The following is a 14,212-nucleotide window of genomic DNA, read 5'->3' as shown; positions in this document are numbered from 1 at the left end:
TGGAGGGTCGGAATGGATGAAGATTGCGTGTTGTCCTGTTCGATCATAGTCATGCTGTGTTGGTAGGTGAAGAGGGTTACGTGGGGTCGTTGGGGTAGGCCTTTTTGAAGAGATTGGTTTTTAGTGATTTCCTGACGTTCAAGAGGCATGGATTGTTTTCACAGCTTTTGGGAGCCCATTCCATAGTTGTGCGCTTATGTAGGAGAAGCCGGCTGCATAAGTTACACCCTGATCTGTCCGATAAATCCTTTTTGAGATGAACATAAAGTCCCAATTGGCCATACCTGCCTAATTCCAGCCCTGAGTGCCTCCAACCCCTGAGGAACTCCACTGCTCACCTTCCTTTCCTCCGAGCGGATTCCATTTACCACCACCCTCTGCCACCTGTAGGTCAATCATATTCCTATCCAGTTCACCTCTTTTGGTCCTAAGTTCAGCCCTTTCAGCTTATTCACGAGTCTTCTGTGGGGAACTGTATCAAAGGCTTTGCTGAAATCCAAGTAGATTACATTTAGCCACACGCCCATCATTCAATTCTTTAGTCACCCAGTCAAAAAAGTGAATAAGATTCGTTTGGCAGGATTTTCCTTTGGTAAAGCCATGTTGCCTTGGATCCTGTAACCCGTTGGCTTCTAGAAAGCTAACTATACTTTCTTTCAGCAGCGACGCCATTATTTTTCCTACCATTGACATGAGACTTACCGGTCTGTAGTGTCCCACTTCTTCCCTGTCTCCACTTTTGTGAAGAGGGACCACATCCGCTCATCTCCAATCTCGCGGAACCTCTCTAGTCTCTAAAGATCTGTATCCACTCCATTCCCAGACGTTCCCTCGGCAGCCAACCGCGGCCCTTCTCCAGAATTTTCCTCCGTGAACACCGAAGAGAAATAATTGTTAAGCACGTTCACTTTATCTTCATCACTCTCCACATAGCCATTCTCATTATCTTTCAGTCTCGCAATTCCATTCCTATCTTTTTTCCTTTCTCCGATATATCTGAAAAAAGTCTTCACCTCTCTTTACATCTTTAGCCATTTTTTTCTTCCGCTAGCACTTTCGCTAGCTGTATTTTCCTCTTCGCTTCTTTCAGTTTAATCTGATAATCTTTTCCGTGATCCTCTCGTTGCGTTCTTCTGTATTTCTTGAACAAAGCCTCTTTTGCTCTTATTTTTTCAGCTACTTGTTTGGAGAACCATATAGGCCTTCCTGCTTCTCTTGTTTTTGTTTACTTTCCTCACAAAAAGATCAGTCGCCATATTTATAGCAACCTTTAGCTTGGACCGTTTTTCCACTTCTCCTACGCCTTCCCATGCCAACAGCTCCTTCTTCAGGTATTCCCTCATTTTATCGAAATCAGTATGTCTGAAATCCAGTACTTTGAGTTTTGTGCGTCTGCACTCCGCCCTTATATCAAACCATACGGTGTGATGATCACTATTACATAGTCGGGCACCCATCCGGATACCGGAAACATTGCCTCCATTAGTGAGCACTAGATCCAGCATCGACCCTTCCCTCGTGGGTTCCGTCACCATCTGTCTGAGCAAGGCACTTTGATGGCATCCACAATATCCCTACTTCTTTCCGATTCCATAGACGGGACATTCCAATCCATGTCAGACAAATTGAAATCTCCCAACAGTAGCACCTCCCCTTTCATACCAATCTTTGAATATCTTCTGTCAGATCCTTGTCTAACTTCTCCGTTTGCACAGGAGGTCTGTAGATAACTCCCATGTGGATACGTATTCCGACTTCTCTTTCCAAGACAATCCATAAAGCTTCTTCTTTTCCCCAGGTTCCCCGCATTTCTGCCGCTCTGATATTGTCCCTCACATACAGAGCCACTCCTCCACCTCTTCAGCCCTCTCTATCCTTCCTAAAAAGATTATAGCCCAGTACAGTCACATCCCATTCATGAGAATCGTTGAACCACGTCTCTGTAATAGCAACAATAGCCAAGTTTTCTTCAAACATCAGGGCTTCCAAGTCTTGAACCTTTTTACTTAGACTACTAGCATTTGTGCACATAGCTTTCCATGTGCTTAGTGAGTTTAGGTGGTTTTTTATATTTACATGACCTTTCCCTCTGCCATCATGTTTATTCTGGGGGTGACTTTCCAAAATCCCTTGTTTCCTTTTGTCACCCCCACCCTCTACTTTAAATGTCTAGAAACATACTGTCTGAATTTCTCCCGAAGGATCCTTTTTCCCATCACAGAAAGATATAGCCCATCATTACAGTACAGCCTGTTATTTTTCCACGTATTGCCCCATTCTCCTATGTATCTAAAACCTTCTTCTTTACATCACGACTCAAGCCACTTATTGAATTCCTCTGTTTTGCGTAGTCTTTCCTCTCCCCAACGTAGGAATTACTTCTGAAAAAGCCACAGTCTGAACCAAAGATTTCAGTCCCTCCCCAAACTTCTGGAATGCTCTCTGTGCTGTAAACTTGCTATTGTTGGCCAGGTCATTTATCCCCAGGTGAATTACATCATCAGAGTTAGAAGCCTCGCTCTCTTCTCGGATCACTTTCAGTATTTGGTCTGTACATCTTGTAGCTGAAGATCCTGGAAGACATTTCACTACGTTGGAACCCCTGAACTGTGCTCCTAAGTTAATGCCTCTGATAATGGAGTCTCCAACCAGTAATAATTTTCTGCTTTTCACAATTCTGTCATTAGTTGATTGATGTTTCTGGGGTTGTGCTATTTTCATTGCCTCTGGTTCTACTACAGTTCTTCTTTTTGGTACTTCATTGGGACAGAACAGCTCTTCCACAGCTCGGAACTTAAGTGCGATATTCTGAGCATGCCCAGTCACCTTTGATTGCAGCAGTCTCTTCATCTCAATTCCAAGGCTTAAGAATGAATGCAAAGCTCAGAGAGGTAGGAGTGATTGTCTGCCTGATCAATCTTCCTGATTGTGAGAAACATCGGTTACAGGTGAGCAACCAGGGCTGTGCAGTCAGAACACCAAACCTTTGACTCAGACGCCTACTGATATTAGGCTTTACATTTTTTGTGCTGGATCTAAAGTACTGGTAAATGTAATGTTTTTTTCTTTTTAAATTTGAAGCTGGACTCAGTCAGTACATTTTTACCAACTCCACAACTCAGACTCTGCAGCCCTGTGAGCAATAATCTTTTTTCCATTGACAAGCAGGATTGCATCAGGCACACAAGTGGATGATTCCCACACTTAGGGATGCTAATGTTTAAGTACTGTCCCATATTTAGGAGCAGTCTATATACAGTGACCAGTACTGCTTGACCAAAGGCATTGTCCTTTATCATGGCTTGATCTAGGCAATAGTGCAAAGTAAAGGTATGAAATGAGAACTAGGTTACTGCTTTACAAATTATTATCAAGCAAACAGAATTTTGAAACGGTGGTTCTAATTTGTTGAGTCTTCAGTGTTCAGAGGAGTACCTTTTGTCCATAATAGAATAGTATGAAGGATGCCAACCAATTTGCTAGCGTTCTTTTACTAATCGGGGTCAAAGGAGACAAAAAGCTGTGTAAACTTCCTGATTGACCCAGTTCTTTTGAGGTAGAAGGCAAGGGCCTGCTTACAGTCTAGCAGGTAGTGTGATTTGCATGAATTGTTGAGGTTTTGGAGAGAATGCAGGAAGCACTATTTCTTCATTGATGCTGAAAGATGTTACCTTGGGGAAAGTGTGGGAAGGGTTTGAAGAACTACCTTATGATGAAATTGCATAAAAGCTTGTAGGTTACCAATGCTTGGATTTCACTTACCCTCATAGAAGAAGTTAGAGCTACTAGGAAAAGCACTTCCCATGAAGGTGTTTGTGTAAGGCAGGCTCTAGCTGTTTAAATGATAAAGTCACATGAGAAGTTAGAACTGTTGCCAGGACTTGCGGACACTGTGAACATAACTTTTCTTTCTTAATAAAATGGTTGTTAGTGGTTGGTTACAGCAGGCAGCCTTGACTTATTTTTGATGATTGTTGAAAATCACTAACCCCCAAAGCAAAGATACACAGCGCAGTCGGGTTTTGGCAATCGAGGATGAAGTGAATCTGGTCAGTTTAAATTAGTATGGTACAGGTGGCTGCTCACAATAAGTGACTTGCTATTTTAGCATTATTATTCAAGGCTTTGAATTTAGAAGTCAGACTTTTATATAGACATTTATTATAGTGTGAAGGCATTTATACACTAGTCAGCACTAATTGCACACATCTTTTACAAAGGTTTCAGTGATTAAAACTGGCACAGCATATTTAACAGCTATTTAAAAAAAATTGGCTGATTGATGGCAGGTGCAAACATTTGATGAGAAACCAATTTTAATTAACATTGAAATTCTGGAAGTATGTTTGCTATTGTTTAGTATATATTTTGAAATGTATATCAAGAATATTGTGCAGAATTTGCAGCACAGCATGTTATTAATCATCTGTGCTGTAGAGACCATAACTTGGCTGTATATGCAGTGAAGTCATTGATTTGAAAGTTTTTATTACATTTGTATCCCGCGCTTTCCCACATGTGGCAGGCTCAGTGCGGCTTACATAGCAACAATATAGATAATACAAAGTCGTAATAATAATATAAAGTTTGTGGTAAACGCAAAACTAATGGGGTTAGCGAAAAGTAAGTAAAACATAGGAGGAATTGGGTTCAGAAGGAAATGAGCATTAGGAGGTAAGCGTAAAAAGATGGAAAGGGATGGATATGGGGTAGCAAGAATAATAATGGGGAACATGGTCAGTATATGACTATTGTCAATAAGAATCAGATGGCAAGTTTTGGTTAAGTTGGATTATTTGGGTAAGCTGTCTTGAAGAGATGGGTCTTCAGTGCTTTTCTGAAGGGCAGAAGGCCGTTAATGGAGCGGATAGATCTGGGTAGGACATTCCAAAGCTAGCTACCTAAAAATGAAAAATTGGATGCGTAATAGGATTTGTACCTTATTCCTTTGCAGTTAGGGAGGTATAGATTGAGGTAAGTGCAGGAAGACGTTAAACTGTTCCTGGTAGGGAGGTCAATAAGGTGGTTCATGTAGGTGGGGGTTTCTCCATGTAATATCCTGTAAATCATTGTGTGGACTTTAAAGTTAATTCTTTCTCTGATGGGGAGCCAATGCAGTTTCTCTCTGAGAGGCGTTGCGCTGTCAAATCTTGACTTACCAAAAATAAGTCTGGCTGCTGTGTTTTGGGAAGTCTGGAGCTTTTTCAGTATGAGGGACTTACAACCTAAAAAAACACTATTGCAGTAATCTACGTGTGTAAGAACCGTGGATACCAGTGCATACCATGCTCTTAGAGAATGTTGCAGGGACAAAGTATGTCCCCATCCCCGCAGTACCCTTGAACAGTTATGATTTTATATTTAAATAATTTTATTAAGGTATAAATAGAAACAATATTCTATACAACTGTTGCTTTATAAATCACAACCGAAATAGAACAAGGATCAATTCAAGAAAATCCTGTCTCTTCTCCCCCCTCACAAATATCTCCTCCACTATTGGTAACACTGGACAAGCCAAATTACTACTGAATGCTGCATAGAAAATTCATGCTAACAGAATAACTCGGTCCAACAGAGAACACAAAAGCCAAATACATAACAGTTGACCAAAAACGATAAACATAGTAAACCAAAACCCCAAGAAGGGGTAGCTGAAGCGAAGAAATGTTATTTAATATGCTAGTGGGCTACAATATACTTGATAGCAAAAAATTGTTTTCACTTGTAAAAAAATATAACCTCTAATACTCTTTCTAAGAAAACTGATAATGAGAGCCCTTCAGCACAAGACTTGGCAAATTTCTTTTCAAACAAGGTTGCTCAGATTCATATAGAGATGATGCATGCTAATCCTGTAGATGACATTGCTTTTTTTCATATCAGGTATTCCAGTTGATCAAGTCTGGGTTAAGTTTTCAACTGTTACTTATGATGAAATTAAGTCATTCTTACTGAAATGTTCACATTCTCACCATTCTCTTGACCAACGTCCTGTTTCATTGATGTCTTCAATTCCGATGGAAGTTATACAGTGGCTCACAATTAGCATTAATGATCTATTACAATCTGGTACTCTTCCACTAGATATGGGCCAAATAGTTCTTACACCTATATTGAAGGGACCTGGACTAGCTCTGACTTCTCCACCTAACTACCGCCCATTAGATAGTATTCCTATAGTTACCAAGGTAATGGAATTTTATGTTAGTAGACAATTTACCTGCTATTTGGATAGACTTCCTTGTTTACATCAGTCACAATTTGGATTCAGAGCTGTACAGAGACATTGTTTCTTAACTATGTTAAGGAAAAGCTATGTAGAGGCATTCAGGTTATTCTTCTTCAGTTTGACATATCAGCCGCATTTGATGCAGTAGATCATGTCTTGCTGTTGCAATGTCTAAGCCAAACAGGAATATCTGGACTGTATATAAATGGTTCCATGAATTTTTAACTAATCAGAATTATTCTGTAAAATAGAATAAACCCATTATCAGACTATTGGTTTCCAGGATGCGGGGTCCCTCAGGGATCCCCACTCTGTCCGGTTCTCTTTTATGTCAACTCTTGGCAGGATAGAGCTGAGCTTAGGGGAACTGTTGCTACCCTATGCTGATGCTATATTGTTAGCGCCAGTCCCAGCCTTGCACCATGATTTGTTGAACTCTGTCACGATAGGGTTAAATACAAATACAAGATCGAGCATTAGGTAATAAACTGAAGCTGAACCCCCAAAAACTAAGGTACTGTGGTTTAGAACTCAGGGTACTGAAATACCTACCTCTTTGATTTTGTCTACTGATAAAGTTCTGAAAGTATAAACAGAATAAAGGGTATTAGGGTTTTTTTCTCTATTCCTCTTTCACTTATTGATCATATATCAACTCTGGCAGGCAACCGTTTTTAAAATGAGACAGTTATGTTTAGCTAGGTCTCTTTTGACCAGCATGCTTATGCCTTGCTAGTTCAAATGCTTACACTGCCACATTTGGATTACTGCATTATCCTGTTTTTTGGTTTACTTTCCAAAAATCTTTAAAAAATTGAAACAATTAGAGAACACAGCTGTAAGATTAATTTTTAAACTCAATAGATATAGCAGTTTCTCACCATACATTGAAAAATTACATTGGCTCCATGTTATGAGAGAATTAAATTTAAAGTACTTTGTTTAATTTTTCAAATTCTATATGGGTCCACTTCAGAATTATTGATTAAACTCACCACTTTTTATTGGATGTTCTCTGCGTCTTCAAGTTCAACTGATCTTATGCCCACCTTTTTATAAAAATGCCAGGTTTTGAAAAAAGTAAACACTATTCTCAGTTATGGGAGTATCAGTGTGGAATTCTCTTCCTTCTTATATTAGGATTGAATATAACTATGCTGTCTTCAGGAAAAAGTTGAAAACTTTTCTATTTCCTAAAAATGCCAATGATTGTAGGACTTTTTTGTTGTGGTTATGATTGCAATTTGAATTTGAATGACACCCAGCTTTACCTCTCCACTCCCGACATCACAGTTGAAACCCAGGCCAAAGTTTTGGCTTGCCTTTCAGACATCGCTGCCTGGATGTCCAACTGGCATCTGAAACTGAACATGGCAAAGACTGAGCTCCTTGTCTTTCCACCCAAACCCTCTTCTCCTCTTCCCCCACTTTCCGTCTCTGTTGACAACGCCCTCATCCTCCCCGTCTCTTCAGCCCGCAATCTCAGAATCATTTTCGACTCCTCCCTCTCCTTCTCTGCCCATATCCAGCAGACAGCTAAGACCTGTCGCTTCTTCCTCTATAATATTAGCAAAATTCGCCCATTCCTCTCTGAACAGACCACCCGAACCCTTGTCCACTCGCTCGTTACCTCTCGTCTTGACTATTGCAACCTTCTCCTCACTGGCCTCCCGCTTAGCCACCTATCCCCCCTTCAATCTGTCCAAAATTCCGCCGCACGTCTTATCTACCGCATGAACAGATACTCTCATATCACCCCTCTCCTGAAGTCGCTTCACTGGCTCCCGATCCGCTACCATATACAGTTCAAGCTTCTCCTATTGACCTTCAAGTGCACTCAATCTGCAGCCCCCATTACCTCTCTACCCTCCTCTCCCCGTATGTTCCCACCCGTAACCTCCACTCTCAGGACAAATCACTCCTATCTGTACCCTTCTCCACCACCGCTAACTCCAGACTCCACCCCTTCTGCCTCGCATCACCTTATGCCTGGAATAGACTTCCCGAGCCCATATGCCATGCGCCCTCCCTGCCCATTTTCAAGTCCTTACTCAGAGCCCATCTCTTCTCCCTTGCTTTTGGCGCCTAACCACCTTCCCCATTCATGATACCTACACTGACTACATAGTTTGTTACCTTTAGATTGTAAGCTCTCTTGAGCAGGGACTGTCCTTCCCCATGTTTAAACTTGTACAGCGCTGCGTAACCCTGGCAGCGCTATAGAAATGCTAAGTAGTAGTAGTAGTAGTATTTTAGTTACTATGTACACCACGTTGAATCCAAAGCAGGGGTACTACTGGTCAATAAGTTAGTTTTTGATTTGATTTCCTCCTATACCGAGCAAAATGTAAAGATCACACATGCCAGGGATGGAGTTAGGGGAGTGCAACCTGGACAACTGCCCCCAGGCCAGAGACAGCCCTAAGCCTGCTGGAAGCTAAAGGAACACCTGAATATAATTCCCAACTGTTTCCCTGGTAGAAATTATATAATAGATCAAAAACAAACCAGAGTACTACCTAACAGAGAAATGGGAGAGGATTGACCATAGAAGACGAAAAAGCTTTTTATAAGTGAAGGAGAGGTTCTCAGAGTGTTAACTCACCCAAGTGAAGCAGCACTCGAATGGGGCACTTTTTTCTTTCTTTTCTTGTGAATCTCTAGAATAAAACATTTTGAGTTCCTGAAGAAGATTCATCGAAACCCTGCAGAGTAGAACTCGTTATGACTCTAGTAAAGAAGTTTGAATACTGAGTAACGCTGAGCAGTGTTGACGCTGAAACGCCGAGATACCGAGACATTGAGATTTTGTTATGCTGTGACACTGAAGCAAGTTGGAATCCATTGGGTGTGGTGCACACACCTGGACAGATTAAGTGCGCCATTTCTTATTATTTAGTTTAGTAAAATAATACGTTATGTTGATTTAGAATGTTTCACATATGAAAAGTGCTAAAATTATAGTTTGGGAGTGTATACTATGAGATTATACTAGTGAATATACATGGGATAAAACTTGGATGTTAGTTGCCTGGACACGGAGAAGTTAAGATGTTACTCATATTCATTTGTGAAATGCTATGAACAAAGTACACCAGCATATGAGTATAAGAAAGTATATATTTTGGTCTAATTATTTCTAAGTAGCTTGGACAACGTTTAGAATAACTAGATTTCAGGATGGTATCAGGTTTCTCCCCCATGATTCATAAATTCATTGATGTACAGAGAGTCTAGAATCTAGAGTAGTATATACACCCCTATAACTGATGATACAGGAAGGTAGAGACAAATGGGTAGTGTGAAGAGTGTGCATGAGGTTGATTGAGAATGTGATAGGATTGACCTTGTAATTTAAATATTTATATATTTTCCTTTAGGTTTAGGGTCTACCACTATTTATGTGAGAGCACGGGTTTAGTTTGCTCACATTATATATTTTTTTTAATTCTTTGGAGACGTTCAATGATCGAGAAACTTGTCCACCCTTGGAAGCTAAAGAAGGCATGGCATGAGAAAAACAGTGAAAAAAAAAAAAAAAAAGAGGAGCGGCTGCGAAGGTCAAAAATTTACATCAGGCGTGGATGCTGTTCAAAAACACCATCCTGGAAGCCCAGGCCAAATATATTCCATGCATTAAAAAAGGAGGATGGAAGACCAAACGACAGCTGGCGTGGTTAAAAAGTGAGGTGAATGAAGCTATTAGAGCTAAAAGAAAATCTTTCAGAAAATGAAAGAAGGGACCGACTGAAAATAATAAGAAACAGCATAAGGAATGTCAAGTCAAATGCAAAGCGCTGATAAAAAAGGCTAAGAGGGACTTCGAAAAAAAGATTGAGTTGGAGGCAAACACACATAGTAAAATTTGTTTTAGGTATATTAAAAGCAGGAAACCGGCAAAAGAATCAGTTGGACCGCTAGATGACCAAGTAAAAGGGGCAATCGGGGAAGTCAAAGACACATCGGAGAGATAAAATGAATTCTTTGCTTCGGTCTTCACCGATGAAGATTTGGGTGTGATACAGGTGCCAGAAATGGTATTCGAAGCTGACATGTCGGAGGAACTTAATGAATTCTCTGTAAACCTGGAGGATGTAATGGGGCAGTTCTACAAACTGAAGAGTAGCAAATCTCCTAGACCGGATGGTATTTATCCCAGAGTACTGATAGAACTGAAAAATGAGCTTGCGGACCTATAGTTAGTAATATGTAAAGCAACTACAACTCAATGGTAGGACAGGTTAAAAAAAAAAAGGAAAAGGAAAAAGCGGGTAAGTTATTAAGAAGAGAAGGGGAGGGGGAAGTTGTTAGTCATCAACCAGAACCAGCCCTTAAGCGTCCTCAGCAAATTCCAAAGAAAATAGATGGGTTTTGATCAAGGCCCTAAATCAGGAATAAAAGCCAATGCCATCAGGAAGAGAGTTCCACAGAGAAGTGGCAATGTAGAAAAAAAAAGTGTCATTTAGACAATAACCTGGAACACACTTGAGAAGTGTTGTTCAGTGGCAGAGTAAAGCAATCGGGTAGGTTTATATGAAGGGCTTACCACAAACAGTGCCAGGGTTTCTCTGGTCACCTTTAGAATTTTTCTTATCCAGATAGCACAATAGCTTTACACCAATGTCTTGGGCCCTTTCAGGCTGGGAAGGACCCACTGCTCTATGGCACCATTCCGTCGTGATCTCTCTTCACCCCTCACCCAACAATGCTTCCATTAGGAACAGCACTAAACACTTGCTTAACTAGGCCCAACATATCATGCTTTTAACATTACTCTAGGATCACCCTTGTGCACAAGGTGTTGACAACCTAGAAGAGAGAGGTAGGTCAAGTTTGAACTGCACATTTTCCCCATCAAATTCACATACATTCATAGCCTGGCGTGGCTCCAGCAGTTCCTCCACATGACTTCACATGCTCCACATCCTCAACTCTATTCTTGACCTCAGCGGTGTCGTTTTTGAGATTGCTGATCAGGCTCCCCAGCTCTGACCTCATCTTCCACAGATCACCTTTGAATTCCTCCACTCAAGCTGCATACTGGATCTGTGACACCACTTTTGACTCCTCTTTCTCAATCTATTCACCTAATTGTGGTTTCAGCAGGACCCTGATTTTTTTCTGCAGATGTGAAATAGGTCTTCATTGTGCCCTCTCCTTTTTTTTTACGGCCATGCAAGGAGATTCTCCCACTCCAACATCCTCACACCAATGCAGCTCTGTGTTTTAGGAAGCTGGGCTCCTATCCCTCCATCAAGGGCAGCAATATCACTTCCTCCCCAAAAATCAAAGCAATTTTAAGTCAAATATTACAAATAACGTATTTGAAGTTATATCATACAAAATAATACAGAAGCAATTCAAGAAAATATCTGACCTGTTGTCACCAGTGATGCAGGCAGCACAGGTTCCCGTTGGCTGTTCACTTTGCTCATAATAATGAGCATCAACATGAGCTTCTTCAGACTTCTTCTTCAGGATTTCACCAAAGTTATCTCTTCCAATGCAGCCAAAGAAAGTTGCTACCTTACGTGGTTGTTGAATCATCCACTACAAATGAGAAAATTAACTGTGAACATTTTTTTTCTAAGAAGCTCCATTTCAGAGGCCACTCTGAAAATTAAATTTGATTTAGAGACAATAGTAAAAAATAAAATAAAAAAAATTGTACAATTTACCTAGCTAAGATATATAATATTTATAATTAGTACAATATTAAAGGCCAATATAAGTTATAAGTAGTACAATATTTAACACCAAGAAAGTTAAGAATATGAAAAAAATATACTGCATTTATTTAAGAGTATACCAGTAGCATGCAGTGATATTGACTTAGGGTACCAAACAAGAGGAGCCTGATGATCCCAACACCATACCTCCCACTCCTACAACAGCAACAAGAAATGTTCAGTGGCCACAAAATAGCACATCCCAGTCCAACAGAAGTAACCATTTCCAGCAGAATTCTCTGGATTTCATGATTACCTTCAGAAATATCCACCAGTTCTAAAAGGTTTTTATTTTGACTGTAGATTAATTGTTAACACTAATTGTATGAACAACCAGTAGACTAATTGTTTACCTGCTTGGACAGTACTGACACTAATTGCTTTCTCTGCAGACCTCTGTATCCTCAGTATCCTGCAGAACCAAGTGTCTCCTCTGTCTCTTACCTCAGATTTGGGGAATTCAAAGATGATTCCTGTATGTGTGTGGGATCCTTGAGATCTGACTTTTACTGGTACCACCAAACAGAAAGTTATGCTAGCGATGAAATTAGCCCAAATAAAATGAAACTTTTTGTCTAATGCAAGCCCCATTACCTAGCACATACATTTTGCTTTCAATTACTCATATATGGAGGATCCAGCAGATATCTGTGCCAGATCTGATTTGACTGCTGTACTTGGTTTACTTCCTCCCCATCCACTATTCAGATCTGAAAAATTAGGGATATCCTTTGGAACCAATATCATTATTGAAAAATGAAAAAAATACTAGTAGCTGCACATTACCACTGTGAGCTTTTCCTTCCATCTTCCCATGCATGTGCTGCCTATATGCCTAGACTAGCTTACATCTAGTGTATCAGGGGCTCTAGAGGATTTTTACCCATTCCCTTAGTGTACTATACAATTTCCTCTCTCTCATCGACCAGTATTTCACCCTTTTTTCCCTTCCTTTTGGAAAAAAACTTTTCTCTGCCCCATCCCTTCTGTCTTTCCTTTTGTGCATCAAAATTCTCTCACACTGCCCCATTCCAAAAGAAGATTGCTTTCCTCCCTTGTTCCATCTTGCCCTCACCCTATCCCTTTCTTTCTTTCCCTTTGCCACCCCAAACTCACCTTTATGTACTCCCCCATCCATTCTCCTTTGTTCTTACCATAAATCTCCCACTTCTCTTATTCCAAAATCCCATCCCAAATTGATCTCTATGCCTCACTGCCTCCACCTCTTCCCATTCTTTGTTTCCCACCTGACCAGGCCAAAAAAAGTGACTGACTTAAAAAACCGGTCCCTTCGCCTACAGCCACCATAATATTGATGACCCAACCTCTATGTTTCTTTCTTCAGACTAGGCTGAGCTGGTCCAATTTTAGCGAGCACCCCAGGCATGGATACACTTGTCCAAGGATTCAAACAGACAGACTAGAGTCAGCACCAGAAATCACAGGAAGACTCAAGAGAGAAGCAGTAGTAGGCTTAGGGCACCAGCGTCATGGTAGTAACATAAGGAGAGCAAGTGTCAAAAAAGGTGCAGAACATCCCTTGATCTGTGAGTAGATATGCCGCTCTAAGAACAGGAGCAAAAATGGCTGCTAAGAAATCTCATGCATCCCAGGAGCTGTTTAACACCTTTCCTGATGCCTGCTCACCTCAAACATAAGGTATCTGAGAATGCAAAGATTGCAAAAATGTCTTGGAGAAGCAAGAGATTTACTGAATCTCTTGAAGGCTTCGACTGCATGCCACATCAATATACACAAAGGTGCTACAGCAGTACTTTCCAACTCTTTATCCAGTATGTCCCCAGTTTAATTTGAAAACTCACATGACCACAGATGAGGACAAAAAAAATAAAATACTGAACACTTCACACTCCTTAAATGACAAGAATCTCTGTGGGCCACTCTCACTCAACTTATCTGAAGAGGGAAAGCAGCAGTAACCACAGTAAGCAGTAGCGATACCTAGAACATGATGGTAGTAGCAAGAGGAATCAGTGCATGCTCATAGGACCCAGTCATTGCATGGATTTCCTCTCAAATAGGAAGACAATTATTAAAGAGAGTAAGATTTGCTAGTGGGTGCTCAGTTCAAGACCTCACATAGACTGATGCTGCTAAATGAACGAAAGTCTAGAGGTAATGGGACAGATGTACACATGAGGCAGAAGCAGTCTTGCTCTTTGTGATTCAATTCAATGACTTTTGTGGTTCAATTTGGCATCATAACCCACAGATCTCACCCACAAAATTT

General features: G+C 40.6%; 1 protein-coding gene across 5 annotated transcripts in view; it reads right to left on the bottom strand.

Moving 5' to 3' along the window:
* The window catches only part of ADK (adenosine kinase), a 656,244-nt gene that overhangs the window by 321,132 nt on the left and 320,900 nt on the right, over positions 1-14,212 (bottom strand). For all 5 annotated transcript variants that reach the window (XM_030203209.1, XM_030203211.1, XM_030203212.1 and 2 more), the window contains one exon: positions 11,610-11,782. In XM_030203209.1, the coding sequence (XP_030059069.1) occupies positions 11,610-11,782 (173 nt within the window). The remainder of the gene's footprint in view (positions 1-11,609; positions 11,783-14,212) is intronic.

Source organism: Microcaecilia unicolor, chromosome 5 (assembly GCF_901765095.1).
Source record: "Microcaecilia unicolor chromosome 5, aMicUni1.1, whole genome shotgun sequence".
Classification (NCBI taxonomy): domain Eukaryota; kingdom Metazoa; phylum Chordata; class Amphibia; order Gymnophiona; family Siphonopidae; genus Microcaecilia; species Microcaecilia unicolor.
Note: the sequence above shows the minus strand (reverse complement) of the source record. Positions and strands in the feature narration are given on the sequence as shown.